The following is a 13,117-nucleotide window of genomic DNA, read 5'->3' as shown; positions in this document are numbered from 1 at the left end:
TAAAAGTATATGTTTTTGGCCATATTCCATCATTTAATTTCCACAATTTATTATGTTATTATGACATTTTTCGTTAGATATAGGAGAAAATTAGGACGTGTTAGGTACTAGATTTTAAGTAATGTTTAGTGGTTTGACTTATTCAAATCATTACTTAATAAAAATTATGAGTGTTTGGTAATGTAGTGATGGAAGTAGTATTTAATGGTTGGAGTAGTTTTTGTGAAAAATTAATATTATTAGCTTTTGTTAAAGCAATTGTTGGAATTTTTCTTCCATATTTGTTTAATTTTACCGTCAACAGTTAGTTTTCCAAATACTCATACTTAATTGTTTATTTTCGCGGCTAATAGATACACATACAGATAACTACTATCACAGATGTTACCAAACACACTCTTAATCATTCTTTAACAAGATTAACTAGAAAGGTTGAAATAACTATAGTACACAAAGTACGAACATATCAAATCTTCCTTTTAATATAAAAATCAAGCCTTGAAATGAAAAAATCAAAATAAAACAATCAAAAACAAAAAAATTAAAAAAACTTGCTTTAGACCATTATTCTCTTTACAAAAAACTATATACTAGTAGTTATGACTGAAAAATCAAATTTAGAACTTTTTTTCCTTTTTTCTTATCTTTGTTCCTTTTTATCTGTTTCATATTGTTGAAAAATTCAATAAATACATGAAACATGCTGAATGCATCTAATTAATAATTCTAATTTTCTAACTAGTCCTATAGCTTTTAGAAAGTTGGAATAGAGCCCACTCCCCCATCAACCTTCGTTTGCTTGCAGGGGAATTCAACTTAATCCTTTATTTGTTTCTTTGATTTCCATTTAAAAAAAAAAAAAAAACCAATCCATTGAATCATAAACTTATTACTTAAGCTTACACACGTTATACTATTACAATATTAATTTAAAAGCTTCCCCTCAATATATATATATATATATATATATATATATATATATATATATATATATATATATATATATATACTTCCTCCGTTTTTTTTATTATTGCACCATAAGAGTTGGATACAAATATTTTGGTAGTGAAAAAAAGTAAAAGAGAGAAGTTAAAAATACAAAATTGCCGATGTGACATATTGATAAATTAAAAAGTAAGTGTGAAAAAGCAAGGGTATGTTGGGTATTTGTAGTGTGAACACAAATAATTTTTTTTCCTAAAGAGAAAATGGTGCAATATTTGTGAAACTTCTTAAAAAGGCAAGTGGTGCAATAATAAAAGAACGGAGGAAGTATATAATTTGCATGCTCTTCTTTGACCATTTTTTTGTAATTTTATATTTCTTCCATTTCCTTACTTGCAAGTTGCAACACAGGCTTTAAACACAGAGTTTTAGGAGTTGATTAGCTAGTGAAGATAAACGAACAATTTTTCAAAAATAATTATAGCACTAGGATTAGAGAAGGATTAGGTATCATATGCAAAAATTGTTTTGATTAATTTAGTCATTTACATTACATATATAATCTCAATCTTAAAGTGCATACCACAAGACTGTATTGCAAGTATTTTAAAATGGAGGAAATATATAAGAAATAATAAAATCAGGTGGAACTTTGTTAAATTTATCCTTCTATATACTATTTGAACGTTGATAAATTTTTGTTATATTTCCTTATAAAGAGTTAAAGGTGTATTAATGTAGTTTCAAGTACCGGCCCTAAACTAACCTTGGACACACTATAGCCCTGTTCTCTTGAGCTTCTTGGTAGAACATGTTATTATTATTATTATTATTATTATTATTATTATTATTATTATTATTATTATTATTATTATTAGGCAAAAGCTAATGAGCGCCCCCGGGGCGTTAGATCAGAGAATTAAAGTGCAAATATTAGAGTAAAATTAACATTAATTACACCGAACGGCGCGTGATTTTGTCATGAATTCATAACTTAATACCATTTCAACCAATATAATGTATCCTTATCTAACGCCCCGGGCGCTCGTTAGCAAGATCCTATTAGGCAAGAACTTATTATTATTATTATTATTATTATTATTATTATTATTATTATTATTATTATTATTATATCTCAAAAACATACAAAGTTATACAACCTATAGAAAATTAGTGGGAAGCCGAGTTACAATTTGGGCCCCCACTCCTCTAGTTATAGAAAAGTCAATCCTAGTAAAGATATGAGCTGCAGCACGCGCCCCAATATCCAGGGGCGGAGCCACGGGGGGGAGGGGGGGCTGGTGGAGGCCCGGCCCCCGTGGCCCAAACACCAATTTCCATAATTGTTGGAGCTGGCCCCCCTTACAATATTAGTATTCAAATTAAATGTGAACAAAATATTGTTGTTGTTAGTCCTAGTTCAGTGGTTGTGGACTTTGTGAGATTTTCATTTTACTGCAGTGGCCCTAAGTTCGATTCCTCCTACTTACTTTTTTTTGCACATTTTTTTATACCTTTCTTTGATTCATTAGTTTCCCCTATATTTCTTTTGATCCTACTTATTTCTTTTTGCACCATTTTTTTATATGTACATTTCTTTGATTCATTAGTTTTCCCTATATTTCTTTTGATCCTAACATCTTTCATATAATTAGTTTTTCCAACTCAAAAAATATATAAAGGGATTAGTAAAAATACGATCAGAAGTAACTTATAAAGTTATAATAGTGCACAAACATAAATAATGAATTGAAATAATAATTAATAATACAATACTATTAAATAATAAAAAGTATAAATTTCGGCCCCCTTAAGTTTAAAAACCTAGCTTCGCCCCTGCCAATATCCTGAGTCTTCGAGAACTTCTGGATCCGCTTCAGCAATCCAACAACATCCTTTTCTAACTTCCCAAGAGAAGAGAAAGAGAAAGGAAGGAAGCCATATCCAATTGCTCAACAACTGGATTTGTACTTGATCCGCTTCCGATTGGCCGCGTCAGTCACTACCCGTTCAGAAACAAAGTCAGAAAGCCCAGACTGTGTCAACGGAGAAGAACCTGTCAAGTCAACACAGACATCGCAACCACGATCCCATGAATAAAGTAACACATCTGCAGGTCCGAGAGCCCCGTCGTTCCCTCCAGATAACCCAATGTCCACCTCCTTTCTAGCTGAAATCCCTGACCGACAGCAAACATCAACAAGGGTATCCCGAACAACATTATGCCGATGTTTAATGCCCACAATACCAGCACAAGACACCGCGTGATCACCGAAAATATCCCCAGTATAAACCATTAATATTATTATTATTATTATTATTATTATTATTATTATTATTATTATTATTATTATTATTATTATTATTATTTTATTATTATTATTATTTCTCAAAAACAAAATTCATACAACCTACAATAAATTAGTGGGAAGCCGAGATACAATCTGGGCCTCACTCCTCGAGCTATAGTAAAGCCTACCCTAGTGAAAATATGAGCTGCCGCACGAGCCCCAATGTCTTGCGTCGTCGAGAACCTCTGAACCCCCTTCAGCAACGCTACAACTTCCTTCTCTAATTCCCCAAGAGAAGAAAAGGAGAAGGGAATGAAACCATATCCGTTCGCCCGATAACGAGATTCATACTTAACCCGCTTCCGCTGAGCCGCATCAACCACAACCTGTTCAGGAACAAAATCAGCTAACCCTGTCTGTGTCAAAGGAGAAGACCCTGTGAAGTCGACACATACGTCATGACCACGATCCCATGAATAAAGTAACACATCGGCAGATCTGAGGGCTCCATCATTCCCTCTAGACAATCCTATGTCAACCTTCTTTCTTGCCGAAATCCTTGATCAGTAGAAAATATCAACAAGGGTATCCCGAACAACATTATGCCGATGTTTAATACCCACAATAACAACACACGACACCGCATGGTCGCCGAAAATATCCCCAGTAAAAACCCGAGAACAAGCAAAGCACGGCATTGAGATAGAGAACAATGGAACATCCAACCAGTAGCACAACACACATCGATATGTCTTTGCGTTCATCGTCTGACCCAACCCAGAAATAGGGACATCCCAAGCCAAGCAGAAGTGTGAACTTCTTGCTGTGATTTCCACAATGCTAATTGACGAGGAGATAAAGAGAAGGTGGATTCTGCAGATGCGGTAACCTTTGTAAAATATATATCTGCCAATTTCTTCATGAGTTTAGGAGCAGCGACCTCACTAGGATTATTATTATTATTATTATTATTATTATTATTATTATTATTATTATTATTATTATTATTATTATTACTATTATTATTATTATTATTATTATTATTATTATTATTATTACTACTACTACATCTCAAAAATAGAAAAAGTCATACAACCTACAAAAAATTTGTGAGAATCCGAGATACAATCTGGGTCCTTACTATAGCAAATCCTATCCTAATGAAGATATGAGCAACAGCACATGCCCCAATGTCCCGAGTCTTCGACAACTTGATCCGCTTCAGCAATACAACTGTCTCCTTCTCTAATTCCCCAAGTCAAGAGAAAGGAAAGAAGTCATATCCAATTGCCCAACAACTGGATTCGTATTTGACCCGCTTTTCGATGAGCCACACAAGCCATAATCCGTCTGGGAACAAAGTCAGATAGCCTAGAATGTGTCAAAGGAGAAAAATCTCTCACGTCAACACAGACATCGCGACCACGATCCCAAGAATAAAGTAATACATCTGTAGGTAGGGCCACGTCATGCCCTCCAAACAACCCAATGTCAATATCCTTCCTTGCTGAAATCCCTAACTAATAGCATACATCAACAAGGATATATCAGACAACTTATGCCGACGTTTAATTCCCATAATACCAGCACACGACACTGCGTGATCACCGAAAATAATCCCAGTAAAAACCCTTTAAAATAAAGCAAAGCACATACAACGTCGTGATAAAGAACAATTGAACACCCAACCGATAGCACATCACACATCGATAAAGTCTTATCATTTATCATCTGACCCAACCCTGAAATAGGGACTTCCCAAAACCAAGAAAAGGTGTGATCTCTCTCTTGTGATTTCCATAATGCTGATTGCTGAGGAGATAAAGAAAAGGCGAATTATGCATAAGTAGTGACCTTTGTGAAATATATATCTGCCAATTTCTTCATGAGTTTAGGGCAGCAATCTCACTAGGATTACTCAAACTTCCATACTCTACCATTCCCTCTACTAAAAATTAAGGTTTTTACGACCGCCTCTAATGGTCACAGAAAATAGAAAAAACGGTCGCAATTAGTAATTGCGACCGTCAACAGTCGTAAAAGGGTGGTCGTTATTTACTTGGTCGCAAAAAAAAATTATTACGACTGTTTGACGTCGCAGATTTATTGCGACCGTTTTCAACGACCGCAATGGATACGGTCGTAAATATTAATAATTGCAACCAGTAAAAGATGCGGTCGCAATTTTGGAATTTAAATTAGTGACCGGCTTTTGGCCTTCGCTAAAATTTAAAAAAAAAAAAAAAGAAGAAAATACACACCACCGTACCCCTACTGTTCACAACCACGCCCCCAGCCAACTCCATCCAGACTTCCTGTACTTCACAACCTACCCCACCACCACTGCCCACCCTAAACAAACATATTAAAAGGCAAATAGGTGTCCGTGTACTATTTATAAGCGCAATTTATATTATTCTGATATTCTCAACTTTACTCGCTTACATTTTAAATACTCATTTTATTTCACTTGTGTAAAACTCTGTGCCTAAGCCAAACTCTGTGCCTAAGCCAATAATATACGGTACTTAAATAAACACGAGGAAGTAACTTAGGAATAACTCGAAATATTATTTTACGGAAGCTAGAAGGATAAGTGCATGAATGCATCATTTCCCCAAAGACCGGAAAATTGTTAAGGTAAAGCCTAAAAAGCAAATCAGTTGAAAAGTGACAAATAAAGTACTGCTAGTTGCTACTGCCTATATATCCTCCCAACTCGGTTACTCTCTAGCAAGCTTATCGCTTATACTTCATGTATGATGATGGGAGTCATGGGACCATTGCAAGTTTGCAACTAGTGAATTAGCTTAGGCTTCATGAAACACAAATTCTGTTGGGCCAATTTTACCTACCTTTACTATTCACTAACCCTTTTCATTTTAACTGCTACCTCTATCTCTTAAAGTGTTCGTATACTTCAACTTTTACGAAAAAAACCATTATAAAGAACTTATAGAGATGAAGGGAGTATTTTTCAATAATGTTGATTTCATAGTTATAATTTTTTTTGTGAAGACCTATACTTACAAATTAATGTCGAGTAAACCTTTAGACTTGTAAATTTTACTATTTTTCTTAGAAGACATTAGGAAAATTTGTAATGGAGAGTCCTTTTTTTGTTATTTTCTTGAAAGCCGGTAATGAAGGGTCCTATTTAATTCCACAACATTTGGATCTTGGTATCTACTGATAATTAATTATCTTGATCATCATTTGTAATCTTTGCAAATAATATGAAACGAAAATAGTATATTTTGCTTAAAAGGCAAAGAGAAGAACCATGACCGTACCTTAAGTCCTCAACCCTTATAATTTTTAAGTCCGTAATTGCGAGTCAAACATTTTGAAGATGAGTGGGAAGGGTAAGGAGTCCTCACCCTAAAAGGGCATGTTCTCTTCAGCTTCAGTTCAGTTCAGTTTAGCTTCAATCAATTCAGTTCTGTTCATTTTCTAATTTTTTTCTCTTATAAAATATTCAATTAAGTTCAGTTTAGCTCTAATCAATTCGGTTTAATTCAGTAAATCCAAACAAGCCCAAAGTATCTATGCTACAACTGTACAATGAAAAAAAAAAGTTATCAACTTACCACACTAGTACAAGATAAAAAGTGGAGTTAAAAAAACACTAGTACTATGTAGATAGAACTAAAGAGGAATAAATGAAAGAAAAGGAATTCAAGTTTGAAACGATGATCATCTCTTTATAGTTTCACCGACAAACCCCCTAACTCATAATAAGAGCAAACCATCTTCATCCTTTTTTTCAATTTTTCTAAGTGTGAACACATTTTTAGTCGGCAACTGTTTTATCAATTTGCTTCATTTTTATTATATCACATGTTCAATTTACATGAAACCAATTACAAAGTATATTATTAATTTGAATTCTTCTTTCCGTTGATTTATTTCTTATATAATTTATAACAAAATAAATTATATAAATATCATTAAAAAGGTTCTGATAAAGCAGGACCAGGTTCAGAGTAACAACTCTGTTCATCTTGCGGCACTACCAATCCGTGCGTGGGTGTTACCATATATAATCCCACTCTTTTCTCAAATACATATTCTTCTGAAAAACTACAAATAATTAATTAAATTATAGAGAAATTAAATTATCTATTTCCTTACTAAATTTGGATAGTTTCTTTATTTGGTCTTTTTTATTTTATTATTTGGAAAAATACTAAAATAAAAGTGGTGGAAACAAATTGCTTGGTATATAAGTAGGTAACAACAAGTAACGTGGTTGTTACTTATACATGTGTGTATCAAAGGTGGCGAACCAAAGGGAGTACGAGGGCTTTCAATCAAGCGGTGGTGGTGATGAAGAGAGAGCTAACACCGTAGGCAGCGGAGAACAAGTGGCGGCCGAGGCGGAAGCACCCGTGTTTCGGACTAATTGGGAGACTTCGGCTATGGTTATGGCTTTGACCGACGTAGTTTCCGGCCGTGGTGGATATACTACTATGAGTACTAGTAGCGGTGTTGGTGGTAGTGGTGGTGGGTGGAGTGAGTCATTTTACGGATACCCGGTTACGACACCGTGGGTGGGGCAAAAGCGAGGGAGGGAAGATAGCAAAAGCGGTGGCGCTAGCGGTAGCGGTGGTGGTGAGTTAGGGGATATACCTTTGATATATGGAGAGACATCATCTAGTGCAAGTGGTGGTAAGTACATATCAATATATCATATCTATCTATTTTGTCATTTTTCTAATACCACTATTATTGATTATATAATTTATATATCCTAGTTTGAATTTAGAACATGGTATATGTAAGTTGTTAGATACGCATATTACATGTGCTCTTGCCTCTTGCATAAAATCATGTTCAACCATAAAGTTATGTCCTTTTTTTTGGACTTGTTAAATAAACACATTTAAAATTCTATATTCCTAATTCTTATTCTTTGTAAATGATACATATACTATAGTGGCGGCCCGTAAAGTGCAAATAATACAGCTAAAAAGATTTAATTTGTAACGTTGTTATTTCTTTAAAATGTGATGAATTATAATGACTCGTTAATAGTAGATTACGTTAAAGCGATTATTGTATCGAATAACTATTTTAAAGCAAATAAAGATTGATTTTAGTAAGAGAAGATTTTTCCTAAGTTAGATAACTTGTCAAACATTGCATATTAGCATTGCACATACGTAGTGCATAAAATGTGAGCTAGCTCGAATATACTTTTTAATAGAATAGTATTAATTTTCAAAATAATTATTCTATTACTTTGTAAGATATAGGAGTATAATATAAAATTGAAATGACAATGAATGAAGTTAGTGATCATATGATTAAGGTTTATTAATTAGGTGATTTATATGTAGGTCATATATTATGTGATAAGTTAGATTTTGTTTTCTTACAATTATTTTATTATTCTTTATTTCTTTTATTTTAGGTTGGATAAGTTTTATCCAAATCATCGAGGAGTTAACCTTCTTATCTAAATGATGACCAAGTCTACTTGTTAATTCAACTAGCAATACGTAGTAAATTATTATGTCGTGTTGTTATTTTCTTCCTTTTTATTTAATTCATGATTATCAATACAATGTTTTATTGTTTTATACTTGATATTATTGCATGTCGAGGAAAAAATAAATTAACTTCTGAGAAAAGTAAGAAATAATTTGTGCGTTGATTACTCGTGCATGTGTTTTTTTTTTCCCCTTGACCATCTTCAATTCATGAATTTGTATAAGAAAAAATAAATTCAGTAGTTCAAGTTTCCAACTAGAAATGTATTTGCTAGATTCATGAATCAACAAATTTAAGTGCATGCACTTGATATACATATATGCATACGAATTTCGATCAGATTGAACTTGCGTGTTGAGTACCATCTGTAAGACTTTACCTACTAATTAATATGTATATTTTAAGGCGTGTAATGTCATGGATCAAAGCATTTTTATATTTTTCGAAAATCGAAATTCTATAATAATACACAAGATAACAGTCCTTACGTAATAGGAAGTATAAGAACAAAGAAGCAACAATGTTTACGTACCTAACGGATGCCACTGGTCATGACCTCGTTCTTTGTCTATGATTATTATTGTAGAATAATCCTTTCAACTATAGCTAGGTGTCGTTAAGTGAATACTTTTTTGTTATAGATTAAAGAATTATTGTGAATAATGTAGAATAATATAAGCTCCTAATTATTATGATAAGATGTTTATTGCATGTGTTTCTTGATTTTTATGTATGGGTAAGAATTCGTTGTTTAAGATCCAAAGATTAAACTATTTCAAGTAATGTGATACTAATGGGGTATTCCTTTTTTTTGTCGCTTTTACTTTTCGACATCTAACTATTCTGAACGTTAAAAAAACTTACTGTATAAAAAACATAAATAAGTTGAATAAAGTATAAGTCACATTAAATAAAATACTTCGTACTCTATAATAATTTTTTATTAATATACCTATTATTTATATCCTGTCAAACTGTTAGATCAAATATTTTTTATCTACACATATTAACTATTTGTACTTTTCTTATGATGACTTATTCCATATAAATACAGAGTTTCTATTTTTATACTTAGTTTGCCAACAAGTATTTATAAAGAATTTGAGTTGTAAGCTTGTAAGTTGTAACTTAATCTTGGTTTTATAAGTAGGTACTAAATTTGCTATGCTCTTTGCTATATGCAGTTAAAGAAGAAATGCACACACCAAGTTCCATGCAACAAATACAATCTCATTCTCATTCAAGCTCCACAATGATGAGTACCACTGCCACACTAACCTCAGTAGAACAACCACCGCGAACAACCACTAACACCACCCCCTCGACCTACGAAGAAGCCCAAGGAGGAGAAAGGAAACGTCGATACAGGGGAGTTCGACAAAGACCTTGGGGTAAATGGGCTGCCGAAATACGTGATCCACACAAAGCAGCTCGGGTTTGGCTCGGCACATTCGACACCGCCGAGTCTGCCGCTCGTGCCTACGACGAGGCAGCCCTCCGCTTCCGTGGCAACCGCGCCAAACTCAACTTCCCCGAATTTGTCCAATCTGTCCCCACACCCGCTCGTCCAACTCCGGCAACCACCGCCACCATATCACCGGCGCAGGCGCCGGCGCCGGAATCTTATTTTCCGGGGAGCAGGATGTCTCAAACAATCCATTTCCAACCACCACCACAACAACCGCAACAGAGTACCATCGACGTGGCACGAGACTACTGGGAATATTCTCAACTATTGCAAAGCTCCGGTGACTTCAACTTTCCTGGCCTAGAGCACATACTTTACCCTTCAATTTCCCGCCAATTAATGGGTCCTCCTTCACTTTCCTTCTCCTCGCCGCCATTATCATCATTGTTGTCATCATCGTCTTATAGTCAGGCCAATTTTCAATTTCCTCAAAATTTCACCGGTGATCAAACAACAATTTTCCGGCCACCGTCACAAGGTGGTAGTAGTGACGGCACCGCCGATAATTCGGGTGGTTATTGGTCTCAACCCGGTCCTTACCACCCTCCGTCCTCCTCTAGCTAAAATTTAAATTCTTTGGTTATATTAATACTTTTATAATTTTCTGTTTTTAGGGGCAAAATAATATTTTCAATTTTTTTTTTTCTTTTACAATAGTTGATTTGTATTACTTCACAAATGTTTCAAAATCACCACGTCATTGATATATTGTTATGGTAGGTGATGTAGGTGCATAAATAGTAGATGTGGTGGTGATTTTGAATTTCTTTTTTATAATTAAGCTCTTAGATACTTGGGATAGATAGCTAGGCTTTGATCACAATCAAGAAATACTTTGAAAGTTCAATGTAAATTTGGTTGATGTTGTAAACAAAAGCAAAGTTATTGATATAAAGAATATTTAGTTTCAGAGTTTATACAAGTTGCATCCTAATTTCTGTATTTTTTATTTATTACTTTGATTTAGGGAATTTTTTTTAATTAGGATACAACATTTTGTAAGTTCATTACACATGAAAAAGTTTGGATGATGCATTATCCTCTATTTTAAGCCTAGCTAATTGTTTATTGCATGAATAATGATCTAATTACAATTATTAATATGAATTTATCTTTATAATTGATATAAATAGACGTTAAAATTATCATTGAAGGCACCTAGTGAGTAGTGACATAACAAGATACTAATTAAAGAAATAAAGACAATTCTAGTGATGCTAGTTTTTGTATCAATTATTTATATTAATTTGATTACAATGACAAGTTAGTGTCATCAATAATGGTTGTAACTTTGTAATTGAGTAGTAGATCATGTCAATTAGTGTTAAATGAAATTTCATAATTTTAATTAATACTCTGTAAATAATAGTGTTATGAATTTGGACTATTACTAAACTCAAATAGTTTTCAACAATTTTAAGTCCTTAAAAGTCCAAAATCATTAATAATATTATATATATCTTAAAAACAGAAATTTTGAATTCTCATTTTTAGAAACACATGATAACATTAAGGCAACAAGCTTGAAGAGCATCAAACATAACTATTCTTATGCTTTGTATAAAAGATAAAGAGTATATAGCAGAATATTTAAAAAGGGCGATAAAATAAGAATATAAAAAGACACCCAAACAAAATTAGAGACATAGAATGAGAGACTTTTTACTTAGAAAGGACAAAGTAAGACGTCAAAATATCAATAGATTTTTGATAGTAACATTTGTAAAATTGAATAATCTCTAAACCCCCACAAATGATGATTGGATAAAGGAAGAGAGTTTGATGTGTTACTCATGGAATGCTACTACTTTGCCTTTTCGAGAATCTAGGATTTTTTGATATTATTCTTATTGCTTTTTTATTTATGGGATTTTTTTATAATTAATTTATATCCACAATTATTTAAATACAAAGTATTTTTTTAAAACTTTTTTTTGGTTTCTTTTTAGTATGAGATCTCAAGTTGTAGTCTTTATTACTTACAAGTGTGCGTTCAAAGGTTGAATGTTGATTTTCCGTACTAGTGGGCGCTTCAATTGAAAACTACTTACTTTGACTAAAATTTGTTTTGCTCTTTCGAATGTTGACCACTGTATTATATCTTTCGGCTAGTTTTGCTTACACATTGAATTAGGGTAAACATACCTTGTATGAGTAGCAATTTTCGAATGAGCTATGGTACCTTTGAGGACTTTCAAAGGGTTGAAATGTTAAGTTGTTGAATTAGGTTGACTTGTTAATACATTTTGCTAAAATAGCTCAAACAATTGTCACCTTAATTGATTTTACACTATTAATAAAGATAAATTAAAAGCACCCGTAATTAGACTATCTAACAAGTGTGCCATTTGCATTGCCTGGGAAAATTTTATGTTGACGAGTAGGATTTAGGTATAAATTGTCCAAATCTATGAATAATTAGACTAATTCAATTAGGTTTAAGATAGTATAGGTTAGAGTCCGATTTATTGAGATTTCAATCGAGTTTGGCATAATCCTTCCTGATAATTACTTGAGAATTCTCAACTGAATACTTAAATTGGGTCACATCAATCAATTTGACTTGATCTCTAACAACTATAGAGGAGACATATCAAATTATAGCAATTATGAATTTAATTTGTTTCCAATTCGATCTCTAATAAACTATTAGGTAGAGCTCCTCAACCAATGTTAGAATATGCATGGAATCAATTAGCCCCCTTCAAACAACCATCACAGTATAGTGTTTTAATATGTGGCCTTTCGGGTTTTTATTTCATTGACCTATATTCATACTATTTTGTTACTAGTTTTGGGAGTACTACATAAGCTATAAATCCACTATTCCACAATTTGTACAATTTTCAAGATTAATAAACACTATCTAGTCACCTATTCATGGATGTAGCTAACTTATTATTAGTAAACTACATAA

General features: G+C 33.1%; 1 protein-coding gene across 1 annotated transcript; it reads left to right on the top strand.

The window, feature by feature from the left end:
- The first annotated feature begins 6,727 nt into the window (after window positions 1–6,727).
- LOC110704250 (ethylene-responsive transcription factor ABR1-like) lies at window positions 6,728–11,004 on the top strand. The gene is made up of 2 exons (XM_021882040.1): window positions 6,728–7,907; window positions 9,917–11,004. The coding sequence occupies exons 1-2, from the start codon at window positions 7,502–7,504 to the stop codon at window positions 10,762–10,764; spliced, it is 1,254 nt and encodes a 417-aa protein (XP_021737732.1). The 5' UTR covers window positions 6,728–7,501; the 3' UTR covers window positions 10,765–11,004.
- Window positions 11,005–13,117: the final 2,113 nt, after the last annotated feature.

This window comes from Chenopodium quinoa, unplaced genomic scaffold, assembly GCF_001683475.1.
Source record: "Chenopodium quinoa cultivar QQ74 unplaced genomic scaffold, ASM168347v1, whole genome shotgun sequence".
Lineage (NCBI taxonomy): Eukaryota > Viridiplantae > Streptophyta > Magnoliopsida > Caryophyllales > Amaranthaceae > Chenopodium > Chenopodium quinoa.
The sequence above is the reverse complement of the archived record's forward strand: the minus strand, read 5'-3'. Positions and strand labels throughout refer to the sequence as shown.

Coding starts and splice junctions, on each gene's coding strand:
- LOC110704250 (XM_021882040.1), top strand. CDS start 7,502: ATGTGTGTATCAAAGGTGGCGAACCAAAGGGAGTACGAGGGCTTTCAA. Junction 7,908..9,916: donor ATCATCTAGTGCAAGTGGTG/GTAAGTACATAT, acceptor TGCTATATGCAG/TTAAAGAAGAAATGCACACA.